Source organism: Camelus dromedarius, chromosome 8 (genome assembly GCF_036321535.1).
Source record: "Camelus dromedarius isolate mCamDro1 chromosome 8, mCamDro1.pat, whole genome shotgun sequence".
In the NCBI taxonomy this organism is placed as follows: Eukaryota; Metazoa; Chordata; class Mammalia; order Artiodactyla; family Camelidae; genus Camelus; species Camelus dromedarius.
In genome coordinates, this window is record NC_087443.1 from 15983097 (window position 1) to 16003115 (window position 20019).

Here is a 20019-nt window from a genome sequence, read left to right on the forward strand (position 1 = left end):
CACTTTTATCTAATAATTTGTTTTTTCCTCAAGATGCTTGATAGTGGATTATCAGTATCATCAAAAATATTCATAAAATATCTCTGGGCCACCGGCATCATAAAGTATCTTTTGGTCACAGGTATCAGAGGTGCTGGGTGAGGTTCTCAGAAAAAAAAACAAACAAACCAAAAAAGCAAAATGTTGAGGTACAAGGCTGAAGCCTTTGGTATAAGCATTTAGCGCAAATGACTGAAAAAGAAGTGTCCGTGAACCTGCTCTTTTATTGTACACTGTTGAGGGACTGATTTACTTAATTCTTTTTAATGAGTTAATACATAATCATCATGTTGTTTGAACTGTTAAGGCTAATGCCAGTTTTTTTTTTGTTTTTTTTTTTTTGCAGCGTCATTATCTTGCTGTTGACTATGATTTTTGGAAACAGGACGTAGGCACATCACTTATTTTAAGTACACTCTGCTTTCTCCATCTTTGCCGCTGTCAGGCTGTTACTGAGAGTGAGGACGGGTGGATTGAAGGAAGAAGTGAATGAATCCCAGAAGGAATGAGTGGAGAGTGAGACACGAGGGGGGAAATGGGTGAGTGCCGGTCTGTCTGACAGTCATGACTGTGTAAATCAAGCATCAGGGGTTAGTAAGAACGATTATCATGACTAATGAGAAGGCAAAAACCTCTGTGGTTCGGTGTTGTGTCCTGGCCATCACCGGCCACCCTACCAGGGCTCAGGAAGCCTGAGCTGAGGTAGAAAGGGCAGAAAAATACCTATATACTAGTCACTCATATCCATCTGCGTAAGAAGAATTGTACACCATGAACAAGTGGGAATGATTCCTGGAATGCAGGATGGCTTCAACCTAGAAAAATGCATGACTGTACTCCATTCCATTAACAGTGTGAGGAGAAAAAACAGGATCATCTCAGTGAATGCCGAGAAAGAAATGGATGAATTCACCACCATCTTCTGAATTTCATGGAAACATGAGAAATTTAAAGGGTCATATTCACACAATGTTATTTTTTTTAAATAAGTCTAGCCCAGATGGATAATAATTTTTAGAAGTATCACAGCAGTATACATTGCATTATAGCACAATATCACTTCCCTCTGTTCCTCATGCTGTGCGTCAGGTCTTTTAGAGCCTCATCAGAGAAATGGCTCCATTTAGTAGGGATGCTCACTGCAAGAAAAACATGCTTCCTTTATGCCATCGAATTTAACATAGATTGTTCAAGAAACCCCCCCATTATGACAGTCATGCAGAGCGGTGTTTCTCCATGTGGTGACTGATTCATAAATTCAGTCCCATCGTGAAACTTCAGGTCCGTAGGATCTAATATTCTGACTTTGGATCCCTGAGGGAGTCAGAGGTGTCCCCTGAGACCGAGAGTGCAGAGCCACACATTAGGACAGTCAAAGGGGCCAAAATGAGAAAAGAAGTGAGAGCAGCTGCTGAGATGTGACGTGGGAGAGCCCTGGGATCAGGTGGGTCCTGGCTGAGGGGCTCTGTGGGAAGGTCTTCAGGAGTAAACGGCCTGGCAGGTGAGGAAGGTGCCTATGTATGATGACCTCCTGTCAGGAAAGCTCCAGGAGTGGCCCCATTTCAAATACATACCCGAACCTGTCCTATCTTCCCTCGCAACTGTATTCATTCAGCAATACACGTCCATCTTCTTGGCCAAGTGCTGGGCTGGAGACTTGTAATATACTCAAAACCATGCATAGACTCTGCTCCCAGGTGGCTGAGCGTTCGTTACAATACAATCCAGGGAAAGCCGTTGTAGGTAGAGGAGCAGGTAATTGAAATCAAAACCTGTCCCTCTCCCACAGTTCTTATCATCACTGTTCTTTCTTCTGACACTTTAGGATACACAGGATTTTAGCAAAGCCCCCCAGGCCAAAGCAGACTCAGTGCTCTGGGGATAGAAGTCCATGAGGACCCACCTTGGCTGTGCTGAGAGATCTTCCCCGGTGAGTGACTCCCACTGAGAACTACTGCCGCACTTCAATTGTCTCCTAGGGATTCAGGGACAACCCCACTGTCCTGTGAGCAGACCTCTTTCTACCCAAATCTACATCACACGCACACAAGGCAACATGAATTAAAATATCTCTACTACATTGCACTGATTGTCAAAGTCTTTTATTTAAATAGATATTTACAAACGCAGACGGTTGGAGGGAGAGAGGAAGGGACAGAGGTGGACACAGATAGGGGCTGGACACAGAATGACACATGTCTGTGTATCCCAAGGGACAGCTTCCACTCAGTGGCTCAACTTCTGTTTGTGAATTGAGCTTAGACCTGAAATGAGATTGAAGAAAAAAACCAAACCTCTATAGCTTAAAGAAATCCTCACTTTCTAAAACATGTCCTGAGGAGGGCTAAATTGGGAAGGAGCACTTTGGAATGGAACAGTGTTTCTCAGAAGCAGTGACACCCCTCCCTCTGGTGGCCGTATGGGGAATGGCATGTGAGCTGCTGGCTCCATGGATGTCGGACAAACAGGCAACATTCACACAAACACAACATCAGTCTTACTGCTGGACAAAAACAAATCCTCTAAGACCAAAATTTGGGGTTGCCTTCTAAGTCCTTGTCTTGATCATGACATGACCGGCCACTTACCAAGGGTGGGGTCTCAGGGAGTGTTGATGGAGGCCCTGAGCTGGGCCCTGGGTCCACAGCAGACAAGAGAGAGGAGGCCGCTGCCTCACAGGACCTGCAGGGAGAGAGTGGGAACGTGCTGGGGTCACTTGTCCACATCCCCGCCCTGTGTGTCTGGTGCAGAGGAGTGAGTCTATCCAAACAGAGACATGTAGGGCACTTTGATGTTTATATTAATAATAAAACACAGACACAACAGGCCGCAAGGAATATGTTATCACCTCTAAGAATAATCCGGAATTGTAAATCACAGACACCTCAAGAACAGTGGGCGTCCCGGGCCTGAAGGTGACGGGAGGCAGCAGAGCCTGACTGATACTTACAGCGCGTCCCTCAGCTCTGGCTCTGGTGCTGTCGCAGGCAGGAGAGCTGGAGCTGGCTCTCCATCCAGAGGGGCTTCCCCGGCGGGTTCTGGAGCTGGTGCTGTAGCTCCAAGAAGGGAAACTCTCATCAATAGGACTGCTTTCCCACGTGTCTCCCAAAGCCAGAGGAGCCCTCACTGCTACTCAGTCAACTCTCACTCCCTGACTCCACCCCCAGGGAGTCTTCCCAGACTCTGCTCTGTGGGGTCCAGTGCCTCCCCCACCCACCCACCAGATCCCCCACCCTGCATCCTGCTCACCATCACTGTCTGCCTCTGGGAGCTCCAGTTGCTCCAGCTGTGCCAGGAGGAGGTGGGCCTGCTGCTCCAGGTCGGAGCCAGGCATGCTGAGCTCTACGTAAGCGACAATGGTCTTAAGGCATGGGAATTCTGGAGGCTGGTGGAAATCGTCTGGGTACTGGAACAGCCAGGTGCCCAGGATGGAGGCCATGGCCCTGGGGGTAGTCAGGGGGACACCAGGGTCAGAGGCTTGGCCTTTCCTACCATGCTGGGCTCCCAGGGTAGCCCTGCGGGGACCTGGGCCTTTTTGCCTTTGGCTCCTGCCCATCCAGAGGCCGGCTCTGCTCCATGTCCCATCTCAGCTGGCAATGTGGGCAGAGGCGGGCTTGGACACAGAGGAGGGGCTGCTACCAGCCTTCTGAAGGGACAGCCCTGGCTCAATGGCGTGACCACCTCTCCACCTCTTCAGGGACACTTGTCACACTGCTGTGTCCCTCTCCCTGCCCCTCCCCACTGGATGGCACATCTGTGAGGACATGCAGGCTGTCTGCTCTGGGCACTGCCCACTAAGGAATACGGGGGCTGGTCCATGAGTGTCTGACCCAGGAAGGAACAGGCAGGTTGTGTCGGCTGCCCAGGCTGCCCACGGGCCTCCTCACTCCACAGACTTTAGCTCCTGCACCTGCTGGCTGCAGAATCCTCCAGGGACCCTGCCTGGGTCTCCTTCTGCCCCTGCCACTCAGCATCATCAGGATGGGCTCAGCTGTCCCCTGAGGCTCACTGGGTCCCCTGAGCACCAGCTGAGTCCCCACCATTGAGGCTCCACTAGATGGTGGGCAGGATGCTCTCCACCCCTTGTGTTCTGTGCCTCCCAAAGTGCATGTGGGCAGGGATGGGATGGATAGGGGATGGTTGTGGGTTTTCTTCAGTTTTGACTCTGTCCTCTGACCTCCCAGATGCCCCTCACAGCGCCACAGTCCCATCCACAGCTCTCTGGGTCTCGTCTCCTCCTTGCCAGGGGAAGCCCTAGGACTTCTGCTCTCAAACCGGACTCACTGGATATGTGGGATCCAAGATTCTGCCCACCTCTGCCCAACCAGAGAGCCCAGAGCTACACACACTGGGGAAGGAGTCCCTCCCCCTTCAATCAAGAGACTCACTGTTTCAGCTGGTGCAGGGGTCCCCCGTCCTCCTCAGTAAAAGGGAGGATGCATCCGTATCTAGAGGAGAGCAGGAAGGTGTCACATGGACTGTCCCGAGCACACTAGCTGGATGTGCTGTCTAGTGTGACGGTGTGACACCCGAGAGAGTGGAAGCCCTGGAGGGCAGGGCTGATGTCTGCTCGATGCATTAAATGATGGTTGTTCCTAGAAAAGCCCCTGGCCCTGGGGGCCCTTCCTATACATTGGAGGAATGAGTGAGTGAGCCCACCTGGCCCCACAGCGCACATCTGAGTGGGCCTGGGACCCCACTTGTCCCTCCCAGGGATCCCTGCTCTCACTCTCCCAGGACAGGGACAGCTAATGGCGTCACAGATCCCCCTTGAAATGGGAAAACAGTTCCACCCAAGGCCAAAGTCCCAGTGACATAGGAGGCAGAGGCTTCTTCATGTGCAGGAGGACGATGACAAATTAGCACAACCACAGCCTTGCCAAGCTGCCCTTTCTGTGAGCCAGGTCCCCAGAAAGCACCTTCCATGAAGGTCTCCCTCTGTTCCTACCCTCCTAGGGCCTGATCGTCTCTTGACCCCAGTGTGCAGAAGGGGGCAAACTGAGGCTTAGGGAGGTAGAGGAACAATTCCTCATGTCACTGCTAGTAGGTGGCCGAGTCACCAATGTCCCGTGAAGACAGAGTGCTCACCTTTGGAACAGATGGTCCAGCACGTGCTGGGTGGTGGCAAAAGTTCGATAATTGCCCAGAAATGTGTTCACATAGGAGGGGTGGCCGCCCAGGACGGCAGGCACCAGCTTTGCCACCAGCTTCTCCAGCCTGTGTCGCTGGAGGCTCCAAGCCCTGTAGGCTTCATCCCTGCTCCCTGATGGTCCAGCTCCCCCCTGGGGTGGAAAGAGGAGAGACGTGAGTCAGAGGCAGCACCGGGGACCCCCAGGCACTTGGGGCTGGAGATTAGACCGAACCCTCAAGCCTCAAGCTCTTGTGCCTGAGGTGGAACAGGGGAGCCCTGAGCAGATCCAAGGTTCTCGGCATCACCAGTACCAGGGGCGAAGGGCGATGATGAAATGCGTCAGTGTCTCAGATCCCTGTGTCAGCACCGCAGTGCCGGCTCCTCCCTGCATGCACCACTTCATCCCCGTGACTGCTGTCACACACCCCATTCTAGGGATGAGAATACAGCGGCTGAGCCTGGGGTGGGAGGGCTCAGGATCTTCAGGTTAATGTGGACACGTGGGGATGCAGAAGAAACAGGACAGTCTGTAGAAAAATGCGGAAACACCCTTGACTTAAGATGAACTGAAGTTCTGTCCAAGTCTCTTTCTGAGATTCGGACTCATATGTGGGCACTGACTTTGCGTCTGGCCAAGGCAGGGCCTGGGTTGTGATGGCAGGTGAGGGAGACGGGGCATCAGATCCTTTGCCAGCAACTCCCTTAAGAGGCAGCCCAGGGGAGAAGCGGGGCAGCAGTGGGGCCCGGGGCTTCCTGGGTGTGGAGTCTCCTCGCTCGCGCTCACCCTGAGCGCCTCCTGGGCTCTGCTGCTGTCGTGGGGCACCTGCGCCTCCTGCAGGGAGGTGGAGTGGGGGACTCCGTGGACCAGGTCCTGTCCCATCTTCTGTGTGGAGTCCTGTAAATACAGTGCCCAGCGGCCAGGCAGGAGTCTCAGAGCCCTGTCTGGTTCTCTTGATGGTTCTCCGACCCATATGAAATCTCCAGTCGTGACACACATCCACCACTGTCTGTACAGACATCCTCCAGGGACAAAAAAGCTGACAAAGTGGGAGCCTTGTATTCCCATTGACACAGAGAAGATGCCCCTCAGGAGTCCTCTTTCCCCCTTATCAGCCCTGTCCTTGGGTGCGGCCATGACAAGACCACCAGGTTACCAAGTGTTCAACAAGCCATTCCTGCCCAGAGGGGACACCTCCTCTCAAGTCCCCCTTCAGCGACATGGAGATGAGGGAAAGCGGGCCTGCCCAGGGAGGGCCCCCAACGGATCTGGTCCCAGACTGGCCTTCTCCAGGCCACCCTGCGTTACCTTAGGTGACCTCCTCAAAATAGGCCACAGGCGTCTGGGTGGAGGGTTCCACAGACGCCTACAGCCACCGAAGAACCTCGCAGTCCAGGGTTTCCTGGCGGAGAAGCCCCGGGAGACCGGGAAACAAGAGGAGAACATCCTGTGTCTTCAACTGTCTCCAGCCAAGTGCGCTGGCTCTGGAGCCGTCACTAGAATGTGGGTGCCTGGTAACCAGGTTCCATTTCGGTTGGGGTCTGTGAAGGATGTGATGTCACTTCCTGGGGTCCACTTTCTGGAACCCCCTCCTCAGACAACACCTCCACACACTGCCCTCTGGGCTGCTTGCCTGCTCACGCCCTCCTCCACGCAAACCCGCATCTTGCACAGTTATAGCAGCCCTGCCCTCCCCACAGCTCCCGGGGAGGGTCTTCATACAGCTGTGAGGAGACGACCTGGCTTCCAGACTCCACTCCTCATCCTTACCTGTTCTCCATCCTGCATAAGTCCTGGTGTCTGTCCAGGTCCGTCTGTCTCCCCACCTGCACAGTGGGAATGATTCTAGCAGGTTCTTCTAGGGATGTCCTCAGGCATATGCAGAATAAGACCTGAAAAGTGGGGGAGTGTTGTCATGTGTGGGTGATGTCTCCTACCCCTTTTTCTTTTTCTTTCTTCCTCCTCTGTGTTCCTCTTCTAATCCCACCCCATCATCCTTATTCAATGTCATTGAGCATGGGTCTCTATGTGTCTGTCTTTGTGTGTATGTGTATGTGTGTGTGTAATCCAGCACTCACACTGTGTGACCATCAGAAAACTGCCCCCACACAGGAGTGATGGGCAAGAGCATCCTGAGGTCACAGGGTTTCTAATTTCCAAAGCAAACCCAATGAGTGTGGCTGAAGCCCTGTCTAGGGTGTCACAGTTCACAACTCAAGGCCATGCAGGCAGCAGGGCTTGAACTAGGATCAAAGACAGTGTGTCTCCACTGTCCACACTCAGTACCACAGTGCTGGGGTCAGGGAGACTGTCCACTTCTCTGGTCACACAGTCTGGCAGGCTGAACTTCTCCGGCTGGACATACAGTGACCCAGGGACACCCGGACAGATGGTGGCTGTCATCACCAGACAGACTTGACAATCTCATTTGCTACTTCCTTTATGTTCCTGTCTTTAAGTGCTTCTCCCCACGACTGAGGCTGGCTGTCAGGTTTTATCCAGGCCCAATCCCAGTAGAAACAGAGGTGAGGTCACCAGGAACAAAAGGATTGTTAGTCAGCTGGAATAACTCAGCTTGCTTGTAACCCCCTGAGAAGCACTTTTTCCCAGTGACTTCATTATAAAGTGGTATCTGTTTTGCAATTTGTTTAGATGCCTTGTATTATTTATATCACATTGTATTTATCCTTGTCTATCTGCCTGACTTCCGTTAGTATGACTGTCTCTAGGTTTCCTAGACATACACCCCAATGTTCACAGCAGCACTATGTACAACAGCCAGGACACAGAAGCAACCTAAATGTCCACTGACAGATGAGTGGATAAGGAAGATGTCGTATATGCACACAATGAAATACTACTCAGCCATAAAAAAGAATGAAGTAATGTCATTTCCAGTAACACGGTTGGACATGGCGTTTATCACACTAAGTGAAATAAGTCAGAGAAAGACAAATATATCACTTGCATGTGGCATCTAAAAAAGTGATACATATGAAAATATTTATAAAACAGAAACAGACTCACAGACATAGAAAACAAACTGTGGTTACCAGGATGAAAGTGTTGTTGAGGAGGGTTAAAGTAGGAGTGTGGGATTAGCAGGTTCACATGACTATACACAAAATGCATAAACAACAAGGACCACTTTATAGTACAGGAAACTATATCCAGTAACTATTAATAACCTATAATGACAAGAATATGAAGAACAATATATATACATGTATAACTGAATCACTGTGCTATACAGCAGGAACTAACCCAACACTGTGAACCTGATACACTTCAATAAGCCATGGGGATGGAGAGGGCACAGGGATCCCAGAGGACACACAGCTGCCCAGCCCTGATGGGGGTGGGGGCTGAAGGATGATGATGGGAGACCTCCAGGCAGAAGGTCTCCTGAAGGGAATGAATGGGGAATCCTATGATGGGATTGATGGCTTAGCTTGTCAGGACCACGGTACCAAGTGACACGGAGAATGGACCAGAACAGGTGAGGAGGGAAGCTGGGTGCCTCCCTGGGAGGCTGGCACAGGAACAGACAGGAGAGAGCGAGTGTGAATGAGGCTGGGCCCAGGCTCTGTGTTTGGGGAGATGGGGAAAGAGTCAGAGAGGGCTGATGGAGAAGAGGTGACAGGATCTGGTGATAAGAAGCCCAGGAGCAGAGGGAGAGGATCCCTGGGTTCCTGGCTGAGGAGCCTGGGCGGATGGCGCTGCCGTTCCCCACACACAACACAGAGAGAGAGCAGGTTGAGGGAAGGGTGATGGCTTTCCTTTTGGACATGATGCTAAAAGTGTCTGTAGGCCTCTGACTCTGAGTCCACCTGCCTCGCGTCACTGGGAACTTAGAGAAATGCAATTTTTCAGGCCCTACCCCAGACCTCCTAGATCAGGAACCCTGTGGGTGGGTGGGGCCAGCAATCTGGGTCTTAATAAACCTTCCATCCCTCCCAGGAAAGGTGTGCTGGTCAGTGTTAACAACTCATTCCTGGGGAGGGAGGAGTCCTGGTTTTAGTATCTGCCCATTCAGTGGTGGGAACCATCCCACCACGGCTGAGTTCTAGCCACTCATCTGACTTCACACAGAGTTGAGAAGAGACACAGCAATTGTCACCCTCTGGCAGCATGGTAGCTCCAGGTGGTTGTGATGTGAACCTGGGGCCCCAGAACCACTGCTGGAGGCCAACTGCATGAACTTGTCTACTAGGAAGGCAGATGTGTGGGCGTAAAGCTCGAGAGGGAGGACCTGGGGTGCAGAAAGTGTTTGGGAGACATCAGTGGAGATACGAGCTCTGACCAGGTCAACACAGGGGCACAAACATCAGTAATGAGCCTTGCTTCCTGCCCCGAAGGAGTGTGCTGTCACTTAGAACCAACCACTGCGGAGAGAATGGCAGAGGTGCAGAGGGGGTGAGCCCCTCAACCTGGGAAGTTTCCTGGAGGAGGTGGTAGGACCTGGGTTTTCAAACACAGGAAGGACATTAGGTAGGTAGAGAAGACAGAGGCCAGTGTCCCAGGCAGAAGGGAAGGCAGAGGGGAGAAAAGAACTAACAACGTCCAGGGGCTGCATGTGGCGGAGCACGCTGATGGGAGGGGTTAGCAATGTCATGACAGTAGGGGAGGCCAGGGAAGTCAGGTTCAGGTGGGAACTGGGCTCAGAGCGAAGGAATTAAACTTTATTTTCAAACCTATGAGGAATTGGTAAAGAATTGAAAGGAGTGGGGGCCTATGATCAAAACTGAAAGGTCATGCTACCTCCTTAATCATCATGCTCTATTTGCTATGAAATTTCTTCTGCTTCTCAAACACATCAAGCTATTTGTCACTTTCAGCCTCTTTGTGTGCACTTCTTTCTGCCTGGGAACCTCTTACACTAGCTCACCTCTGGGTTGACTTCGACAAGGTACTGCCCAAGTGTCACCGCCTCTGAGGGGCCCTCTGGGGCCATGATGTGAGTTAGAACAGGCCCCCTCAGTTCTCTCCGTCACAGGGCCTCCTCCAGTTCCTTGTGAGAGATGGCACAACCACCAACTACAAGGATCTTAGTGGTTTCTGTGGCTGAGTTTAAAATGTGTGCATTTCAACTACAATGTCAAAAGGAAAACTCAACTTGACTTCCCACAAATGAAAAAAAATTTTTTTAATGTATTTAATGGCATTGAACTTTGCTCTCAAGGCCCTATTCTAATGTTCTCCCAGCTCAGGATACTTGGTCCAATTTAGTAGGCATTTTTCAGAATCATTTAAACATTCTCTGTCCAGTTTAGAGTTTGACTTCAGTTTTAACAAAAACCCTCAGTTACTCAGGGTGTCTTCATATTCCTCTTCCCTTGTCTTCTTTTCCAATGGGCCCCTGGGCAGAGGGAAAGCTCGCACACCACAACCCTTGGAAGGGGGACTGGAGAGGGGAGAGGCCTGATGCGATGTTTCCGGATGCCAGCCTGTAACCTCTGACAGCCTCAGCTGCAGTGAGGAGGGGCAGGGCTTCCAAAATTAAACACAGAATTACCAATTGATCTAGCAATTCCACTTGTAGAACTAAATTTCCAAAAGAATTGTAACCAGGGTCCATGTTCACAAAAGCATTATTCTCAACAGCCTAAAGGGGGCAAACAGCACGTGCCCATCCGCAAATGAATGGGGGAATCAAGTGTGGTGAATTCATAGAGGAATATTATCCCACCTTAGGGTTAGCAGGGGGTAATGTGGGTGCGAAGGTATAACCTGGGTATTTGAAATTTGCTCCTCTTGGGGAGTGGCGGAAATGTTAGCTACCTTGATTGTGGTGGTGGTTTCATTGCTGTATACAACTATCAAAATTCATCAAATTATACATCTGAAATAAGTGTCATTTACTGTTCAGGAATCTACCACAATAAAGGTGTTTTAAAAAGATCAATGTAATGACAATGCAAAAAGGAAAAATAGGAATTAAGTTCTGATACCTCCTACAACACGGATGAATCTTGAAGACGTATGCTAAGCAAAGTATGCCAGACTTTGGAAAGGAAAAATATTGCAAGATTCTGTTGCTGGTGGATGTAACCGGTGTTCCAGGTGCTTGTCCTGTCCCAGAAAGAATTCAGAGACAAGACACAGGGGTTAAAAAAGTCAAGTGAGAATTTATTAAAGAATGGATAGTACACTCCCAGGGGAGAGCGGGCAGCCTCAGGTGAGGGGCTGCCCTGAGTTTCTTCGGCAAGTTGTTTACATAGGGTGTAAAAAATAAATGGGTTGTATATTAGGGAGGGAAGGATCTGGGGTATATTCCCTGATTTTTATCCCAACTCCACCTTCCCAAAGGGATGAGGGATTTTTGTCCTTATTTAGCCTGGGTGGGAAGTGTCATGGTGTTGGCTCATGATGGGTACTTCTAATCTGGAAGGCTAATTTTATTGAAATGAGGGCATAATGAGCAAAAGGTTACATTCAGATACTGGAAATTCCTGCCTTTCCCCACCTTTCTTTGTTGCTTATCACCCCCAAAGTTGTGACCACTTATCAGCCCAGAGGTTCCTGCTTTTCTTTCTTTGCCCAGGGACCCCTGGTGCTTATATGATGTATGGTTTCCTGCATTTGGCCTGTGGCCCTCCTTTCTGCCCAAATCTGCCATTTGTTCTGTGTCTTTCTCTGCTCTTATCTAGCTATGTGCCTGCTCTAACATCACTGCAGGACTTCTCACCAGCCTGAGCATCAACAGGGAAGGAGCAGGTGGCTAAACCCCCAGGACTCCCAGCCAGGCCTGTGAGCACTGTGCTGGAGAGGGTGGCACAGTCCTTGCCCCATGCTCAGGGTGGGGGTTGGGAGGGGCTTCTGGTGCTTTTTACACCCAAGTATTCTCCAGAGCAGTGTTTTTCCCCACAGCCCTGTTCAGGGTATGAGTTTGGGGCCACACACAGGTCGGGATGGGAGGTGAGGGGCTGACAGCTTGGTAGTGGTGCTCAAGAAGGGCTGGTCACCCCACCATCTACATTCCACAGTGGGGCCAGGGCAGGCTCTGGGTGCATCTTAATAAACTGTAACAGGCAGCAGCTCCTAACCTGTGTCCATCGTTGCCCTGACCCACAGGCGAGCCACACCCAGGCAGGCCCTGTGTAGCTGGGACTCCCCCACCCCACTGATATGAGCCTGGTGCCCAGAGCGGGGTTCCTGGATGCAGGCGGGCCTGGGTGAGCTGCCCTTGTCTGGCCAGATGGGGGATCTTGTGCCTGCAGATTTTAGCTGGAAAACCTCAATGAGATGAGCTCCAGGCAGTGGCAGAGAATAGCCTTGAGCCTCCCTGACCCACCCCCATTTCTGGGCCCTCCTCACCCAGCCTCAAAGCCTCCCCCTCCCCCAGGGATGTCCTCACCAAAAGGAGTTCAGCTCCATCTTTTCCTGTTACCTTTTTGTTCCTGGGAACTTTGCCTATTAAGTGTGACTCTCATGGATTTTGCCAATAAAGTAGGCTGTCAGGAACGAAGCTGTTGTCACAGGGCCCAGAATTAAAGAAATGGTTAAACTGCACCAAACCACTTCAAAGAAGGGGTGGGACTTCCTGAGGACAAGACTGACGGGGAGTGGGAGGGCTGTGGGTCTAGGGGTTCAGGTTGGGGGTTGGGGTCTGGGAGAAAACAGCATTTGCTCCCTTCATGTGTCTGTGTCACACTCTGGTAATTCTCACAATATTTCATACTTTTCATTACTGTTTCACTTGTTATGATAATTTGTGATCAGTGATCCTTAATGTTACCATTACAAAAAGACTGCAAGTTGCTGAAGGCTCATATATGATAGTTAGCATTTTTTAGAAATAGAGTATTTTTTTTTATTAAGGCAAGTACACTTTTGTTTTTCTGATGTAACACTATGGCACATTTCATAGACTATGGTGTAAATATAACTGTTACATGACTGGAAAACCAAAAAACTTGTGACTCACTTTACTGTGGTATTTACTTTATTGCAGTGGTCCAAAACCAAGCCCACAGTGACTCTGAGGTGCGCCTGTAACAGTTGTTATTTAGCCCTCTAAGTCCTGTAGACTGATGACTTTGCCTTTTTCAGATTGACGTAGCTGTTGGTGGTCACTGAATCTGCATATACATTTTACATTCAGACTTGCTGATTTCCAACAACAAAACTAGCTGTTGAATGGTGATTAGGGCAGCACTAACTCAACCAATCTTGGGAGAAATCAGCCTTCAAAGTCATCAAAAGTCCCTTTTGTCTTTTCTCAATTTTGTGATGCAGTGTTTAGATTTCTAGAACTGCTTTAGGCCTGTTATAAATGTAGCAGCAATGTGACACAGTATTTAAAATGCACATATTTGAATTGTACAATGTGATACAATTTAACAGATAGAAATGTGTAACCATCACAATATAGTGAACCTACCCATCACCTCCAAGGATCACTGCCCTTTATTGCCTGACATCCAGTGACTTGAAAATAATTATTTTTGTTTCATTTTACCCAATTTTGTTAGGCAGGAGGGTAAGTCTGGCCCATGCTACCCGATCCAAAAAGGATACAATTGTCCTGGTATCAATTTTTCTATTTGTTGGTTATACACAAAAATATGATTTTTATATGGTCAGTTTGCTAAATTCACTTATTTCTAATAACTCCATAGATTCTTTTTTTTTTTTTTTTACTTTTTGATGAATACAATGATATCACCGGGAAATGAGTTTTACTTCCACCTTAACAGTTTTTTCACTTTTTTTTTTTTTTTTTTTTTTATCTTTTTGGCCTTACTGACCTGACCAAGATAAGAGCTTTCAGTCCAATGTTGAATACAAATGGTGGTAACAAGCCTTCTTGTCTCATTATTAGTATCAGGAAGAAACAGTTCAGTATTTATCTGCTTAGTATGGTTTTTATTTGCTAGTTTTGTTTTTAATGAAATTTCCTTTCATTCCTAGTTTAGTTTTTTTTTTTTTTCAATCATGGAGTTATGTAAAGTGTTTCTAAATGTTTTCTGTCTATTGAGATTCTAACGTGGCTTCACTTGTCTTTTTCTACTAATGTGTTAGGCTACATCAATTAACTTAAATGTTCACACATTTACTTTGAAATGACTTCAGACTTTAAGTCACAGGCAGTGTACAAAAAACTCAGATTTCCCCAACCGTGCACTGCATTTCCTCCATGTCCCTCACACACTTGCTTGCACTCCTACCTCTACACTCACTCACACACATTCCTCTTTCTCTAAAGTATTTGAAAACAACCTGCAGACATGAGACTCTATTTCCCCTAAATACTGGTGTATTTCCCCCAAACAAAAACACTCACCTACTGAACCAAGTCAGGAAATAGACGCTATCATTCAACCCATACACTCTGAATTATGCCAAATGTTCTATTTTTCCTTTTTGTTTTCTTGTCAAGTATCTTCAGCCTCCTTCAATCTGGACGTCTTTTCCTTTTATGTCCTTGCCACTTTGAACACAGGCTTTCCATTCTGTGAAAGAACCTTTCAAGTGGGTTCATCTAATGTTTCCTCATGAGCACACTCTGGCCACGCGTCCTCAGCAGTAACACAGCACGAGTGACGCTGGGTCTTCTCAGTGCATCTCATCAGGGGGTACCACACACGTGCTCTGCCGCTGGTGAAGTGAACTTTGATCATCTGATAATGCTGGTGTCTGCCAGGTTTATCATAAAATCACAATTTTCACCTTTGTAGTTGTTTAGTATTTTGTGGGGAAATATTTGGAGATTATGCCAACATCCTGTCCATCAAACCTCTGCCCACAAACTCTAGCCTGGGTTGTCAACAACGTACTGAATCAACCACCAGTATGACGGTTACACTGTGTTTTTCTATTGCCATTGTTCCTCCTACATTTATTAGCTGGCATTGTATAAAGCTTTCCTTTGTTTATGGATTCAAGTATTTATATCAGTACAAATTAATGGATTCCTATTCTGTCTCTTGCATTATGATGCTGTTCATTTGTTTTGTTCAAATTGTCTCAAACTTGGCCAGTGGAAGCTGTACAAGATGGTTCTTTTGTCCTTTTAACACATCTCCATAATTCTTTGACATTTTATTTTCTAATAGCTAAGATGATTCAGGATCATCTTGTATTTCTCCCCATCTCTGACTTTCAATAAGCCATCACTTCAGGGACCTGGTCTTTATTGGTGGGAGGATAGTATTTAAAATTAACCACCTGGCACCTGGTGTGCTCAACCCTATGGGGGTGTCACTGTGTTTAGGCCTTCTCAGCACCCAGATCCAAACACACACCCACAAGCACTACTCAATTTGTGTACTTAAAATATGAATTACATTCCAACACCTTAGGTTGTTTTCTAGCTTTCCCCTTCTGTATTTACAGATACCGTCTCCAACAGTGAGAAACCTGGCTCTCACCAGCCTCAGTACATTTACTTATCTGCCCAGTGTTACCAGCACCTCAGCCCTGCTGACATGTCTTCCATCTGCCCTCAGTACTTCTGATGCAAGGGGGCACATCACCTCCACACCTTTCTCATCCCCCATGTCAGGGCTGTTCTGACTCCCACTCTAGGACAGGAAAGCAGAAGAGAAATGTACAAATTACAAGGGAGAAGGTAGAGTCTGAGAGGAAGGGGAATAGAAGGCCAAACCAATTGAATCTTAAATATTAAATCCATCCTTTGATTCCTCTAATTAACATCATTTAGTCAAGACAGGTTATCCATTGATATGTCTGAATTTTTTAAAATTATTTGTAAGATAGTGGAATATAACTTTACTTTCCTGAAATATCTTACAGGCTTTGGTATCAATGTTGTACTAGCCTCATAAAATGAACAGGAAAACCCCCCTCATCCTTTCTCTGGAAGAGCTTATAAAAGCTTGGTATTATTTAAGTATTTGGAATAACTGGAGTGAAGTCATCTGTTCCTGTGAGTTTTCTTTCTGGGAGATATTTTAAATATGAGTCAGGAATTGTTTGCAGATTTGGTAAAGTACAGTCTACCTCTGCTATGACCCTGCACTGTCACTGAGAGCATGTTGTGCTCACCAAGGGCCCAGCCTGCTGGCAGTTCCTGAATTCTATTCACTCTTCCCTCAGTAATGGAAGAAAAAATAATTGTGTTTTTCAGCTTAGGTTTTCAGATTCCTGCCCTGTGTCAGTCTTCTGAAAATCCTGAGAAACTGGCCATGGGTTTGAAGTCTCCTATGTTTCAAAAATTTTCACTCCAGCCTTGACTGCCAGAGTTCTGCTGGGCTCTGGTTTCTGGTCTCCCTGCACCCTACATCTCCCCTCCCCTGCCACCAAGTCATAACCCTCTGCCTGAGCCAAGCTGAATATTCAGGCTCCTCCCTGTAGACAGAACTGGCAAGTGCTCCCGGGTAAAACAGTTACATTTCCCCATTTACTGTCTTTCACACCCCTCCTGGATTTTACGATACCAGCCCTCTTTGCTTTCCAACAACAGATTGTATTTAAATATACTTTCTGTGAACTGCCTTTCTAGTTGTCCTTAGTGAGAGCACTGGTCTGCTGAAAGCTACTGTAGCCTACTGAGTAGCAGGATCTATTTGTGCTTTTTAAAGCTCCGTACTTGACAATGTGTATGTTTGTATGTGAATTTTTGCTTTTAAAAGATCATTGTATCACATGTGAGAAGTGGTAAGTATGTGGGGAAATAAAGTTGGGTGCAATAAGTCACTCACAGCAGGATGACAGCTGGCCAAACTGATAAGACACTGGCAGGGCAGACACCACCTACGTTCTAAACTCACCCACTTCCGCTACAGCTAGTAAGTTGCATTCAAGGCAACCTACCTTGCCCCTTCAATCCACCACTTCAGGACAAGCCACTCAAAATTAGTATGCCCCAGAATTATTTTAAAAACCCTGCTGGCAGGCTCCTGTCCTATGTATGTCACCAAGACCAGGATCTCTCTCTCCACCTGGACATCAGAAAGTCTTCTCGTTGGTGGGTCCCCTGCAAAAACCTTTCCTTGTTTTGCATATGCCTGAGCAATAAATCTTTGAATTGTTTACAACCGCTGGCTCCAGGTCTCATCTAAAACCTTAAATTGAAAGGAACAGCACACCGGGCAATGGGCCAGATTGTATTTTAACAAGGCAAAGTACTAAAATCAAAACCACATTGCCTACATTGCTAGACACTGCAATTGAACACCTCTGATGTATGATAAACTTAAGTTTAACTTAAAGCTTCCATTCACTTAAAAGTATTTTTCTAGTAACTACTATCTGATATCCACTGAGATGCAACTTCAAGTATTTCACACAAGCCCAATAAAATACCACCTCATAGTAAATGTTCTGCTATAATTTCCTATAGCTTGTGCATTTCCTCCAGCTTGTGAGTAAAGGCTTCTCTACAAATGCTAATAGAGGTTTCTACCCTATTTGATTTCTCTGATGTTTAGTAAGGTGTGGCTTTGGGCAAAAGGTGCCCTGTATTCATTCAACAATAGGTTTTTCTCCACTCTGAGCTTTCTCGTATACTGTATGGTCCAAATTCCAGTAGAAAATTTTCCAATGTCCAGAATATCTTCATGTGATTTTCTCCCCTCTAGAAGTTCTCTGCTCTGTATTGTGAGAACTGATTTTAGATCAAAGGTGTTCTCAAAATCATTATATTAATAGATTTTCCTCTCTGCTTTGTGTTCTTTGTTCTATAAACTCTGGACTTCAACAGAGTGATTTCCCTCATTTATTATATTTATAGAGTTTCTCCTCAAATGTGTTCTCTGATGTACAGTGAGTTTTGACTTCACATAGAATGATTTTCCACAAACATTACATTCATAGGGTTTCTCCCCTGTGTGTATTCTATGATGTGCAATGAGTTTGGACTTCACACAAAATGATTTTCCACATTCATTACATTCGTAGGGTTTCTGTCTTATGTGAGTTCTCTCATGAACAATTAGGGCTGACTTCTGACGAAAGTTTTTCCCACATTCATTACATCCAAAAGGCTTCTCTCCTGTGTGTCTCCTCTGATGTTCTGTGAAACCTGAGAAGTAGCAGAAAAATTTTCCACATTCAACACATTCATAGGGCTTCTCACATGTGTGAGTTCTCAAATGTTTAGTGAGAGTTGACTTCTCAGAGAAGGATTTTCCACATGCGTTACATTCATAAGGCTTTTCCCCTGTGTGAGTTCTCTGATGTTTAATGAGGTCTGATTTTCGGAGAAAGGCTTTCCCACATTCACAGCACTCATAGGGCTTCTCCCCTGTGTGTGTTTTCTGATGTACAGTAAGGACTGACTTAAATGAGAAGGATTTCCCACACTCACGGCATTCATATGGTTTCTCTCCTGTGTGTGTCCTGTGATGCTGGGTGAGAGTTGACTTTTCACTGAAGGATTTCCCACATTCCTGACATTCGTAAGGTTTCTCCCCTGTATGAATTCTCTGATGTTTAATGAGGTCTGAATTCTTGTAGAAAGTCTTCCCACATTCTTGACATTCACAGGATTTGTCCCCCGTATGGGTTCTCTGATGTCTTGTGTGGGCTGACTTCTGGTTGAAGGTTTTTCCACATTCATGACATTCATAAGGTTTTTCTCTTGTGTGTATGCTCTGTTGTAAACCAAAGATTAGCTTTTCACTGAAAAAGTTTCCATATTCACTATATTCAATTATATTGTCAATTGAGTGGGTTCTCTGAATTTGAACGAGGTTTGACTTCTGGTTCAAAGGGTGAACACTGTGTTCAAAGAGAATGGATTCCTCAAAGAAATTTTCTCCACATTTATTAAATTCATAGTGATTATCTTCTGGATGTGTTCTTTGATGAGCAATGAGAGATGACATATCACAGAAGTTTTTACCACATTCAGTATATTCACAGGTGTTCTGTCCTGTGTAAGGTTTCTCATGTATAACGAAGAGTGAATTTTCATGGAAAGCTTTCCTACATTCATTGTATTCAAAAGGTTGCTCCAAAACTTGAATTTTCTGATGCTGAACAGAGTCTTCATTAAGAAAGAGGCCATTCCCATTTTTATTACATTCATAAGGTTTCTCTTCAGAATGAGTTCTTTCATGTTTGTCACCATGGAGCCATTTTCTACCTTTGTTAAACTCATCAAACTTGTTTCTTGAATAGTTTTTACTGCTATTAATTAATTCTGAAATATAAAGAGAGTGACACGAAAGATTAGCTGACAAGGATATTTAGAGGAAACAGCATTAGATCTGGGGGAGTTCATCAGTTTAGGTCATGATCTCTCATGCCTAGAATATGACAACAGTGTCTACACATCCAGTCACATCTTCTCTCCTAGTCTACCTAGCAGTAATGAATCAATGCTCTAAAAGCTCTAATTCACAAAGGAACAGTACTAAAAACCCAAGCTTTAATTGTTTCTACTTCTGGCTCATGAGGAATAAAAATATGCAAACAAGAGCAAAATCAAAGAGTAGACAAACCATTCTTGCCACAGGATCGGACTGCACAGCTCTACCCCAGTTGTGGTATTTTCCCTTTATTTCATCAGCACTGGTCAGCAGTGAACCTCTCCTGACCATCAAACCCCATTTCAATGCTTTCTGGCTTTTGCCCAAACAAATCTCACCTGATTTAGTATCAGTATTCAATCCTGCTTTCATATACATGTTTCAACATCTCTATATACCATGAAAACAAAACCTTAAGGGATAAAATTCTAAACCTGGTTCCAGAAATTTCATTTACCTTTAAGATTTTTGGTTATGCAGGACTGTTTTTACTCCTCTGCTATCTACAATACTCTACTTCCTTGAGTTCAATATCCTAAGAACTGATAATATATATTTTTTTAAACCTATCACTGAGACAAACATATCATTATATCTGGATTCAGATCAGAATCAAGCCATCATTTTACAAA

The 20019-nt window shown here is 46.6% G+C and overlaps 1 protein-coding gene across 6 annotated transcripts in view; it reads right to left on the reverse strand.

The window, feature by feature from the left end:
- Positions 1-13095: 13095 nt before the first annotated feature.
- ZNF37A (zinc finger protein 37A) overlaps positions 13096-20019 on the reverse strand; it is a 48732-nt gene continuing 41808 nt past the window's right edge. For all 6 annotated transcript variants that reach the window (XM_064487909.1, XM_064487908.1, XM_064487907.1 and 3 more), the window contains one exon: positions 13096-19278. In XM_064487909.1, the coding sequence (XP_064343979.1) occupies positions 17813-19278 (1466 nt within the window). In that variant the 3' untranslated portion in view covers positions 13096-17812. The remainder of the gene's footprint in view (positions 19279-20019) is intronic.